Below are 12,654 nucleotides of genomic sequence, written 5' to 3'. Positions count from 1 at the left end.
ATCAAGTAGTCATAATGTAAAACAAAAAGAGGGACTTCCCTGGTATCTCAGACAGTAAAGAATCTGCCTGCAATTCAGGAAACCTGGGTTCAATTCCTGGGTCAAGAAGATCCCCTGGAGAAGGGAATGGCTACCCACTCCAGTATTCTTGCCAGGAGAATTCCAGAACAGCCTGGCAGGCTACAGTCCATAGGGACACAAAGAGTCAGACACGACTGAGCAACTAACACACACACACACACAGTAAAAAGAATTAAAAGAGGAATGGGGCTAAAGTATGGTGAATTTCCTCCAATAGCAATTAAAAATAATCAGCTTCTGTCTAAAGATTATGTTCTTCCATCTCATTTCTTTTAATACATTAGAATTTTGTCCATATAATATTTTGAGTAGAGCTTTTGTCATCTCGACAGAAAATCCTTCTCTGAAAGTTTGAAACAGGACCACTGCTTTCAATTTAAAGTAGGAACAAAAAGTGCTCATTTCTTTCTCAGGTCTATCTAAATCAGATTGTGTATTTGGATCCCCTTCTTCACCTAACCCTTTGAGACCAGCTGGCACATTTGTTCAGGTAAACCTAGCTCAGACCCAAGCAGGAAACCCTCCCGTCCCTGCCTCTCCCGCAAACACTCAGTGAGTGCGAGCAGCTCTGGGCCAGGTGCTCGGGAGGGGCTGGGCAGTTCAGGTGGCTCCTCTGCTCTGCCCGAGGTGCCTTGTGCGGTGAGCTTGCTGTGCACCGGCTGCCAGTCGTGCCTTTCGGGGTCCTGCAGATGTGTCTTGCTTGTCGATTAACTTGCAAAGTTCTGCCACCCACATGCCTAATTTCAGCTCTCCTTGGATTTGGTTACAGTTTTCAGACTGTTTCGGATGCTGTTCCTTTCGACTTTGTAAACCAGTCTATTTCGTTTTTTAGGCAGTGCTTTTACATGAAGACCAAAAGAAACAAAAAACATCTATATTTTTGAGTCCCCAGTCAGGTATGTGGGTTTTTTAAAAAAACAAATGTGTGTTATTTTATTTACTGCATAGCATACCACATGCCTTTTGAGGCGCTTCCTTTGAATAAAAGTGGTTTTAACAGCGATTGGACATCAGAATAACTTGGGGAGCTTTTAAAACTACACTTGCCCTGCCCCCACCTTCATTTCCTAAATGAGATTCTTGAGGGTTAGGCTTAAGCCTGTTTTGTTTTTTTTTAATGTTCTAGGTGATTCTTACACCATCCTTGAATAGGAACCATAGTCTATAATTATTTGTTCCTCTTCTACACTTTTTGTTTCTGCTTTTAAATTGCCACTGTCTTGTCAGCAGTGTATTCTCCTCATGGAGATTATTTGCCACCAAAGAAAGTATTCGTGGGCCTGAATACTCTGTCTCAACTATGTCATTTACTGGTTCCTTCAACAAATACTAAGCCACACCTCCCACCCACCCGCCCCCTCCAAGTGTAGGGTGTGGGCCTAAATACTGAAGATAAAAGCCCCTTCTCTCATTTACTCTGCCTTCTTGTCAGAAAAGAGATAGACGTATTTCATGCGGCGACAGATGTTAAGAAATATAAAGAAGGAAAAGAGAATGTTGGGAAGGAGGCACCCTCTGATAAAGTAATATTTCAGCAAAGAATCAAAGTGAAAGGAAGAAGCAAGTCAAGAAGAACTTGGATTTAGACTCTTACAACAGAGTTGAAAACAGTTTTGTCCCAAGTGGTGACACTAAGCCGGATGAGGGAGAGGAGGGTAACTGGAGGTGAGGTCAGGGTACCTGACTGTGGGTCACACAGCTCCTTCAGCAGTGGTAGGGATGGGTTTTTTTCTCTACATGAGGTGGGCAGCTGTTGGAGGCAAAAGAGTGGTATCTGAATTGTCTTAAAAGGTTCACTATGGCTGCTGAGGAGGCAAGGGTGAACAACCAACAAGGAGGCTCCTTCTGTAGTCCAGGGGAGAGATGAGAACAGCCTGGACATAGGTGGAAGGGTTGGAGGAAGTGAGGCCTGCTCTTGTTCTGGCTTTAAAGGTAGCGCTGACATGATTGTCGATGAGTTGGATTATAAGACATGACAGAAAATCATGAGATTTTGAGACTCAGAGGTGACACTGTGATTTTTTGTTCTGAGCAGCTAGAATAGTGAAGTTTGAATTTCCTGTGCTGGGAAACCATCAGGAAGAACAGATTATGGGGAGAAATAGAGTTCAGCTTGAAATGTGTACGTTTTAAGAGACCTGCTAGATATTGTGGTAGAGGTGTTGAATAGCCAAGTAGATATAGGAAGGAGCAGCAGAAGTCCGGTCTGCTGATACAAATTTGAGGATGATCAGTATGTAACTGATGGTAGTTAAGCCCTGGATCTGACTGCAATCATGTAGGAAATGCAGATAGAAAAGAGAAAAGCATGTAGAGGCTTAGGCAAAATAAACCAAGGAGACAGAAACACACCCCCAGAAAAAAAATGTTTAACAGTGGGGATGGAGAAAGCAGCGAGTTTGATCTTTTAATGAAGTTTTAATGGAGAAAGTTCCTCAAAGAGGGGGCAGTTGGCTTTGTGCAGATTGCTTCTGATAGGTCTGTTCAACGAGGACTGAGAATGAGGCATTTGGCAACACAGAAGTCCCTCACTGTGACTTTGAAAAGAGCCATTTCAAAGAGAAATAGGGGGCAGAAAAACCTGTTTGTAGGGAGTTGTGCTGGAAGAATTGTAGGGTGCCTGACCTCAGCTATTTCTGCATAGTGCCAGGGCCCCCATCCCTACCCAGTCCCCCCAGGCCCAAGGAAAGATGTTAAAAGGGAGGGGAAAATAGGATGCTGTGAAGGCCTTTCTTGGTGTTTCAAGAGTAGTTTTAATCCTGAAATAGAAGGGAGAAATTTGAGGGGTAAAATAAAAATCAAAGTAACTTTAACATATAATGAATCACTTTTTAAGCTTTTTTTTTAAGTGGATGAAACTATAAAGCATGATGCAAGCACCTGGCCTTTAGACACTTAACTAGTTTTGTTTAATATCTCTTTCTCTTCCCCTTTCTAATTTTCAATAAAGTAGGATTAAAGAAGGGAAACTGTTTAAAAAAATAGAGCGTGTGTACTCTTTTTAACTTGATTGTATAGTTGATGAGAAAAGTCAAATTTTTGAAATTTTAAAGCTTCATTGATAAAACCTGACAATTTTATATATAATGTAAAACAAGCCGCCTATTTTGTGGTCAGCTTTTACGTGTTGTATGTTATTGCTAAGGTGCAATGTTTGCTTGTAGATTGGAGAGATGCCTGTGTTGGTTATAAAGAATGAAGAGGCTAAGCCATCTCTCCAATCAGGTGTCAGTTTCTGAGAGAGCACTCCCAGAGCCTTGGCAGCCTCCCCAGCCCTGCAGCAGATAGAGCTCTTCCCTGCTGTTGCCAGCCCAGGCTGCAATAAGCCAGGGCGCAGTGGTATCACCCTGAGAAAGCTAAGGAAGCTCCAGGCAAAGGGCATTTGGTTGTCTCTACTTCGAATGTTAACAAAGAAAATAAATTGAATTATTAAATTATTTAAGTACTTCTGTTTCTATTATACCAAGATGAATTATCTGAAGTATATAAAATGATCTACTTAGAAATAGGCATTTATTTTTATAATATGTGACTATTTTACAGTTGTGTTTTTCTAATGATTGGAAAAACATTCGAAATGGCATCAAGTTTCTCTACAATCAGACTGAGGTAGAACGTCCCAAAGAGAAACAGAAATCTTCAAAGAATTGTCACCCTTACCCAGAAGGGGAACATGGTATCCATGAAAGGTGAAGACATAGGAGATTCTGTAAGAACAGGCAAGAGCAGCTCTTTCCTGGGAAGGTTTTGTAATTGTTCTCAGTGGAATTCATGGACTCACAAATAAGAAAAGTTCTACTGGGAAAACCCTCAAAATAAAATGGAGTAAAATGAAAATGGGGTCTGTTCTGAGAGGATTTGATTGACAGTGGAAGTATCCATGAAACATGGATGAGGAGATTGACAAGCTGCTCTGGAAGTTACTTCAGCAAATGAAAGTGTATTGGAGACAGACTCCACTGCAGTTTGTGGGGTTGTTTCCCATAGATCCTCTGAGAGTTTGAAGGTCACACAGTTACCAAATGTAAAGAAGCCAAAAGACTGTTGTTTTTACAAGCTTCAGCCTTGAATAGGCATTTCCAGAACACTTTACTTAAGAAAATACTGGTCCTTGCTTAGTTGAGATTTGTTTTGTCAAAGATGTTTATGAATATCAGCTTTGCCGTCAGATTGCACCGTGTGATTTCTAGCTTTGTGATCTTATCCTCCATTGCTTCAGTTTCCTTATCTGTTAAAGGAGATAATAATAATACTTATCTTGTAGGACTGTTGCGAAATCTATGTAAAAGCACTTAGAACAGTACCTGCATGCTGTGAGAGCAGAGGTTGTTGGGTACTGATGGCATTTGGTGTTCTGCAGGACTTCTGTCAGCATTGCTTCTGCTAAAGATTTGACGCATCTTGAAAGTAAAATTTTAATATAATTTCCTAAGTGAGGGTTACAGATATTAGAAATGCAATACCAATTGACAGTAGGTTAGGATTTCGATAAATTATTTTCTGAGTGAAAGATTTACATATTTATAAATCTTTTGAGTAACCATAAAACTTAAGCTTACTACAGAAAAAAAAAGTTAGTGCAATAAATAAGGTTTGCTTTCTACCAGAAAAAAAAAATTATAGGTGGTTAAAACTTATCTTTTCTAATAAACTCTTCAAGTTAATGACAACTGTTAATACTGTCAGATTTATCCATGAGAAATGTATACAAGTTATGTATGTTGTTATGCGAAATGTCTCAACATTAAGTAGGATTAAGTTTCCAGAGAGCTCTTCCTTTTCACAGACTTACTTTATCTGTGATGCGTGGGTAGTTTCCTAAGGAGAACCTGCTAGTGTGTACAGCCCCTGCGCTTCTGCAATAGCTGAATTGACCTTAGAAGAAAGAGGTGAGCTCCTCTGAGCTCCAGGTGTCCCATTTATAAAATTGGCAGTAGCACCATCTTTCTCATGCTGCTGAGGTTAAAGCAGCCACCCACATCTGATAATCAACCAAGTTCTCTTTCCTTTCCTGATACTTCCTCCATTCCACTAAGCTACATATAGTTCCTGACTCTCAAATGAGACAGCAGTAGATGGAAATCCCTGAGTTTCCTTGCTCTCGTTTCCTCCCTCCCTCGCATACACACAGCTAACAGTGCCTTAGATTTCAGTTTTATTGATTAGAGGTGGACTCATTTTGACAGAGTGAAGAGTGGGAGAGTGATCAAGAACATGAGCTTTAAAGTCAGACTTACTCTAGTTTGACATCCAGCCCAATCATTTACTAGCTCCACTACCTCTGTCAAGTTAGTGAACCTCTCTGCCTCAGTTTCCTTGTCCATAAATTGGGGCTAATATCTCACAGGGCAACTGTAAGGATTAGTTTCATATATGTAAAGCCCTTAACACCATATCTGGCACACATCACTCGATAAATTGTTACTACTCTTACTGCTGTAGTTAACAGAAAGTCTCCAACTATGCTCTAACTGCCTAACTTCTAGGACAAATATATAATGGAAATTTTTAACAAAAGAAGAGTATGTAGAGATTGAAGAACCATAGTCATAAACTGTTCAGTATGAGAATCTTAAGAAACTAACGTTTTTCTGTTTCTTAATCCGCTACTGTTTTTTGGAAAGAAAATTACTTTTCAAAAGAAACTACCTCTGCGTCTTTGTTTATTCCATTTTAATCCAAGGGTTTGAAATCTTAAATATTGGAGATGCTATAAGAGATTGGTGAATATCTTTTCTCCTTTATGATAATGCATACCTTTTTCCTTGACCAGAATGTTAAAGTTTACTTATTAAAAACAAAAGCACAGTGGTCTTTATGATAATAAGTTTAAAATAATAGAAGCACTTTTTGAAAACCATATGGGAAGATCTTATTATCAGTGAATATATAGATCATTGTTTTTCATACCCTTCTTGCTATTCCAGTATATGAACATACATTATGTATTTAACCATTCTTTATTAATGGAACTAGTTCTTTTCAAATATTTGTTATATCAGTGTCTTCAAAACATTTTTGCTTGCATACTTGCTCCCAAAATGTTGAACCACCCATATATCTCCTTGTATGTCTTTAAGTTGACATCTCAGTTTTTCATCATAGTTGCAAAACATGTAATTTCTGAAGTTTTTTTGAAAATATTGGCATTTTAAAAGCAAAACTTTTAAATCAGTCTTTTTAAATGTATCAAATGAAATATAAATATTATTGCAGAAATTTTACATCTTTTTTTTTCTCCTTGAATTCTTTTGTTTCACTTCCATGGAATTTTATCTTAAGATGATATATTTTTATCATATATATTTCAAGCATTTTATTGACTGGCCACAAAAGTGTTCATATAAATTGAATTTTTCAGCTTTTTGTTAAATCTCAAAGTGTAAAAATGTCTTCTAAATTGTTTTTATAGTTATTAGAAGAATATAATTGACCAAAACCAATGTTACAAATTTTGATTAAAAATTGCTTCCTATGTTTACTTATTGAAAATGACTGTCATTTAATTAGATGAGATTTTTATCCGATGCATTCATTTATCTTCAGAGTAGTACTACTTACTGCATGAATGAAACAGTGAATCATTTCTATTCCTAATCTCTTTGTTTTATACTTCATAAACATTGCTAAACCTCATTAGTCTTTATAATAGCAAATTAAAAGGAACAGAAATAAAAATAAGTTTTGGAGTTTAGGAAGGGAAGATATACAACAGTGCCACTCAGTTGTTTTCATTCCTTTTTATTTTTTTTTTTTTAAGATTTTATTTTTTTTTATTTTATTTTATTTTTTTTTTTTATTTCTACAAAAGAATTTTATTAAAAAAGCACAAATGCAAAGAAATGAACAGAGGAAAATTTATGCGTCGAACCTGGACTGGTCACTTATGATAATATACATGCTACAATTCCATTCTCCCCAATCATTCCTTTTTAATCAAATCAAAAAATCACATAAATCATATCATCAGAAATTATTCTGATGGTCATCAGCTATCAGTGTAATTTTATGAAAACTAAAAATTTGGGCTTTTATTTGATGTATTCACATTTTGCTACAGATCCCAGCATTTTGTGTGCTTCTCTGCCTCCCAAGGCTTTTTTTTTTCACCCTAAGGTAATGTGCCACATTAAGAGGTGAATGGTTAGAATACACGTGTCTCTCTCTCTCTGTCTTGTGAAAGGGTAAAGAGAAAGTGGTATGATTCCTGAGAACCACCCAAAGCCTGGGCCACAAAGACATTCTCAGAAAGAACTCAAGTAAAAATTGAAGCACTTTGGTCAGCTCTCTTAAAACTCTGCCCACTTGTCCTCTTAAGCTATTCAGGAATAGCTTAATACCATGTACCCAAGGTTGAAGACCACTGTCTACATAAAACACTGCTCTGTCAGTTTGCATATTTGTCTAGTTATTTCCTCAGGATAAATTCCCACTTAGGAGAATAATAGGTTTAAAAGTAACCGTATTTTGACAGTGATACCAATAATGCCACATTGTGATTGTGGACAGTTCAGAGAGTCAGTCACAATTTTTCATACCCTTGCTTCATTTAGGATAGTCTTTTTTGCCAGTCTGCTTGAAGTTCTGTTATTACCATTGAATGCTAACAATTTTCCACATTTTCATTTGTATTTCTTCATGTTACATCTGGGTATTTTTGAGCATTCATTTTTGTCTGTAGTTCTTTCTACTTAGAAATTTATTCATGCTTTGTCAAATATGTTATAGTATCCTTCATCATCACCAGTTTATTATTCTTTCAACCTCATTTGTGATTTATTTTGCCATGCATACATTTGTTTTAGTCATTTGATCTAGCCAACTTTATGGTAGTTTCAAGTCATGCTTACTCATCTTTAAGAATTTCATGTTCTTCCCCCAGATTACATAAAAATTCATATTTTATTTATAGTAGTTTTATCTTTTTTTTCTTGACCAAACCATGTGGCATGCAAGTTCTTAGTTCCCAACCAGGGGATCAAACCGTGCAGTGGAAGCACAGAGTCCCAATCACTGAACCAGGGAAGTCCCATAGTTTTATCTTCTTATGTGTGAATTTTTTTACATGAAGCTTCTTCAGGTATGTTGAGATTTTTATATACATACACACACACACACACACACATATATATACAGGGGATTACATGTTTAAGTGATAAGTATAAGTATTAGAACAGTTTCTTAACATTTGGGCAAAAAAATTTTTGAAGATCTAAATAATAGAACAACTACTCATCTACTAGAGAATTGGCTTTATTTTTTCATATTTTCTTTTCAGTCATTTATTATTAATAAGAATTCAGGTACCCATTCTTTTTTAAACTCTTACATATGTATCCTTTAACATATATATCCTTTAATATACATAGCCTTGGTGAATTTTTAAATTTAAATGACTCACACTGTATAATATGAATGTTTTACAACTTGCTTTTTATATCTAACAAAATGATTTTGAAATTTATATATGTTGTATATGGATTTAGTCTCTCTACAGCACTGCTTCATATGAATACAGATTATTTTATGTAAACATCACCTAGTACATGAGCGTTTAGATTTTGTCTGGTGTTTTGCTATTATAAGCAGAGTCGTAGTGAACACTCTTGTGTGAGTCTTCTTGAGCCTATTTGAGAGATTCTATAGGATTTGAGTACCTAGAAATCAATTTGTTGTGTCGTAGAGCATTTTCATATGTGCGTATGTGCCTTTTCAACTTAGTTAGATACTGTCAGATACCCCCTAATTGGCTGAAACAGTTGCCACTTACATCAACAGTGTTTATTCATACAAATATGATGAGTGAAAAAAATACTGTGGTGTTCTAATGGATTTTTTTTTTTTTTACTCTGGTGATGCTAAACACCTTTTTATATGCTGACTGACTGTGAATACTATGTATTTATTATTACATACATTCTAAATATTGTCTTCCAGTATATCTTGTCTTACACCACTTCACTTTTTAATTTTGAGATAATTAGATGATTGGTTTTTCCCTGATTAGTTTTCATGAACATGTGATTCATGATTTTAGTGTTGTCTTTCAGAAATTGTTCCCTTACCTGAAGTTGTAAAGATATCCATCTATATTTTTTTCTAATAGCTTTAAAACCTTACTTTTCTTATTTAGATCTTTATTCTACAATTCTGGTTGTATGTAGAGTATGAGGTGCTGATATAAATTTTTGTCCCTTAAGTGAAAAGCCTTTCCTCAGTACTTCATGCAGTTTAGAATGTCAAAGATGGGTATTTTTGACCAATAGACACTCTGTGTATGAATATGGTATTTATACTCATAGAGTGCTTTGATTCTTCCTGCCATATCACTGATTTTTCACTGTGAGTTGACTCTCAGGATATCTTGCTTTGGAAAGTTTGCTTTTGAGGGGGCATAAGTTTGTTTGTGTACTTAATAAGTTGACTTTGGACATTTTAGAAAGTATAATTGAGGCAAATTGAAAGTAAAAGCCATTTATACTTGTCCCATTTTAGAGCATTTACTATTATGTCAGTTTTGGGGATAAAATCTTCCCATCTTTTTACATCAATGTAATGATAATAGTTAGCATTGATTGAGCATTTTCTATTTGCCAGGTGCTGTTCAGTTGTTTTACCTATATTAATTTATTTACTCTTCACAGTAACTCCAAGGGGATAGGTATTATTGTCTTCATTTTACAGATAAGCAAAATGAGGCAATACATATCTGATTAGTGGTGTTTTTCAAATTGTTTATTAGTTTTAATGAAAAACTATTCATGGAATTTATAACCTTCATTTTTCGTGTTGTTATCCTTCTCTGCATACCTAATATGTTATTATGTTTATAATATAATTAGGCATATCACAAGTTCTGGACATTTGAGTTATTTGCCCACTTTACAAGGTTTCTATGGTTTATATGAATATTCCTTTAGCAAAATTTCTGCACACCTACCTGTCCTGCACTTCTTTCAGCAGTTAGTGGTTAAGAATTGATACCTTGTTTTACTTTGCATTTCTTTGATTACCCACTGATATTGATTAATTTTTATCTACTTACATGCTTTTTTTTTCTCTTTCATATGTTGCTTTTTCTTTCACCAGCTATTAGTGTTTGTCTTTTTTCTATGGATTTGTAATTTCTTTAGTGCTAAGAATAGAAAGCCCTTTTAATAAGTAAAGCATAAAGTGATATACTTAGGAAACTTTCCCCACTCCAAAATATTCACTACTTCTTATACTTTGACTCTCTCATATTTAATTCTATAATCATTTGAAATTAGGTGAGGAGGAAAGGTATGATGTGAGGAAGGAAACTTATCTATCCCTTTCCTTCCACAATTACTTGTTTGACACAATACCAGTTATTGAACAATCCATACTTTCCATCATTGGTTTGAAATGTGTATAATCAATGTGTGTATATCCTTTGTTAGATACTACTTTCTTGTAAGTAATCACTTAAAGAATTTGTCAATTTTCTTGTTTCATTGAACTATTTGTTTTGACTCCAGAACAAAATTTATTAGCTGTTCTGTGGTGTGCATGCAATTAGCAGTCCTCATTTCTGTCCTTCAGCTGTAAATACAATAAATTTCCTTTTTTTCTTTTAAATCAATAAGTTATGGCTACCATGTCACCATTCACAGCTTCATGTCTGCAGAGTAATGACACGAGATATTTATTTCTGACCAAAGAATTCTTTGGAGTTTATTCTGTTTGGTTGCAGATGCAAAGCAGAGCTTTAAAAAGTTCTCCTGGCTTCTGTACCAGTATGTAGTGAGCATGCGTGTCATAACATGACGTCACTCTAGCAGCTCATCTGCATTTAGAAAGAATATGACGAGGCTTTTGTTATACCTTTTTATATCTAGCCAGATGACTTGATTCAAAACAAGTGACGAGTATGAAGTTTCTGTAAATAATTAACCATAAAAAGTAATTGTATAGCATTTACGATAAAGTGAGGCCTGTTTCATTTATGTTGGGTTTTGTTTTTTCCCCTCCTCTAGGTAGCCTTTCCAGTAAATATATGACTCAGGGAAAAGCCTCAGCGAAGAGGACCCAGCAGGAATCATGAGGGAAGGAAAATGCCGCATTCTAAATGGCCACTCAGGCGTTCCTATTCACTTTGAAAATTAGGTTCATTTCACAGGACACAGCAGCATAGATCAGGCTTCAACTTAACATTTAAGGGAAATGTCAGATTTTTTTTAACTTAATGAAATTGTTAATGAGGAAAAAATGTTTAATATAGTCTTACCTACTACAGATCCCTGTAGATTTAAGGATTTCAATAGAAAGCCATGATGTATGTATTTAAGACAGGTTTTAAAAAAAAAAAAATGTAACTATGGGCCAGTATTCATTGAATACAATTTCAAGCTTTTTAATTATTTCAAAGCACACTAAAAATAGTGGGCTGATAAACTCCAAGTAAATTAATCCTTTTTTCCTTTATAAGTCCTTTTTGTTTGTTTTGAAGAGGGGAAATTATATTTATTGTTGTCAACTGAATCCTTGTGTGAAAGCTTGTCAAACGTGTGAACTGCTACTGCTGTATTTACGATTTACAAACCTTATTTTATTGATATTTGTAGAATTGATAACGTGAACATGAGTACCTATTATGTGAGTCTCCTACAGATGAGCAGTGCCACTGAAGGGCTTTTGGTTTTTTTCCCTCTCTAATTTTAAGTTGACATATAACTACTGTAGTCATAAAAATGAAGTAAGGAAAACAAGAGTCCTGTTTGCTGCTAAAAACATTTGCAAAGGAAAAATGACAAAAGTGATTTTTACTTTTTATGATACTCCAAAATCAGGGTGGATGACTTTTAAAATCCCTGATGATTAAAGAGGCTATCTCTGCCAATCACAAGTTTGATTGGTATCATTTTGATCTGACTGGAGCCTTCATGGAACTGTTTCTCTAATTCACGAGCCCTTCAGAAGTGGTCAGAACCGTGCCTCGGATTATCATTTGAAATAAAATCAAGATTTCAGCCTGTAGTTTTATCCACCTTACTTTCCAGTGAGAGCCCTAACTTTCATGAGGAAACTAGGGGAAGGATTAAGGGTGGCACAGCTCTGCTCCCCTTTATTCCACGCTCCATCTCCATGTGCTCATGCTGTCTGGTGTTCACTGACAGCCAGTGCCTGCCAAGTCCCAGGGTGTGCAGACGAGTCACACAGACTTAAGGGCAGGAATGCATAGGGAGGGCTGCTGGGGGTGCTTGCTGGGCAAGCGTTCCCGGATAGAAGAGGGCTCGAAAGTAGCTCACCTGTGTGCTTTTCTTTTAAGCAAATTCCTTGAAGACATTTTCCAGCTAAAGAAGAATCATATCAAAATTAACTTTATTTATTTGGGGGGGGCTTCCCAGAGGACTCATCGGGTAAAGAATCGGCCTGCAGTGCAGGAGACATGGGTTCGATCCCTAGGTCAGGAATATCCCCTGGAGGAGGGCATGGCAACCCACTCCAGTAATCTTGCCTGGAGAATCCCATGGACAGAGGAGCCTGGTGGGCTACAATCCATAGGGTCGCAGAGTCTGACACAATTGAAGCCACTGAGCCTGCACACGCACA

General features: G+C 36.3%; 1 protein-coding gene across 10 annotated transcripts in view; it reads left to right on the top strand.

Moving 5' to 3' along the window:
• TUT7 (terminal uridylyl transferase 7) overlaps nucleotides 1–12,078 on the top strand; it is a 59,050-nt gene extending 46,972 nt beyond the window's left edge. For 4 of the 10 annotated variants that reach the window (XM_055427409.2, XM_055427407.2, XM_055427406.2 and 1 more), the window contains exons 27-29: nucleotides 495–571; nucleotides 914–977; nucleotides 11,079–12,078. In XM_055427409.2, coding sequence (XP_055283384.2) covers nucleotides 495–571; nucleotides 914–977; nucleotides 11,079–11,146 — 209 coding nt within the window. In that variant the 3' untranslated portion in view covers nucleotides 11,147–12,078. Of the gene's footprint in view, nucleotides 1–494; nucleotides 572–913; nucleotides 978–3,245; nucleotides 3,519–3,624; nucleotides 6,822–11,078 lie in introns of those variants that run through there. The other 6 variants (XM_088838085.1, XM_088838084.1, XM_088838087.1 and 3 more) reach the window with 6 other exon arrangements.
• Nucleotides 12,079–12,654: the final 576 nt, after the last annotated feature.

This window comes from Moschus berezovskii, chromosome 7 (assembly GCF_049115385.1).
Source record: "Moschus berezovskii isolate FMDL1 chromosome 7, NW_MosBer_1.0, whole genome shotgun sequence".
NCBI lineage: Eukaryota > Metazoa > Chordata > Mammalia > Artiodactyla > Moschidae > Moschus > Moschus berezovskii.
Note: the sequence above shows the minus strand (reverse complement) of the source record. Positions and strands in the feature narration are given on the sequence as shown.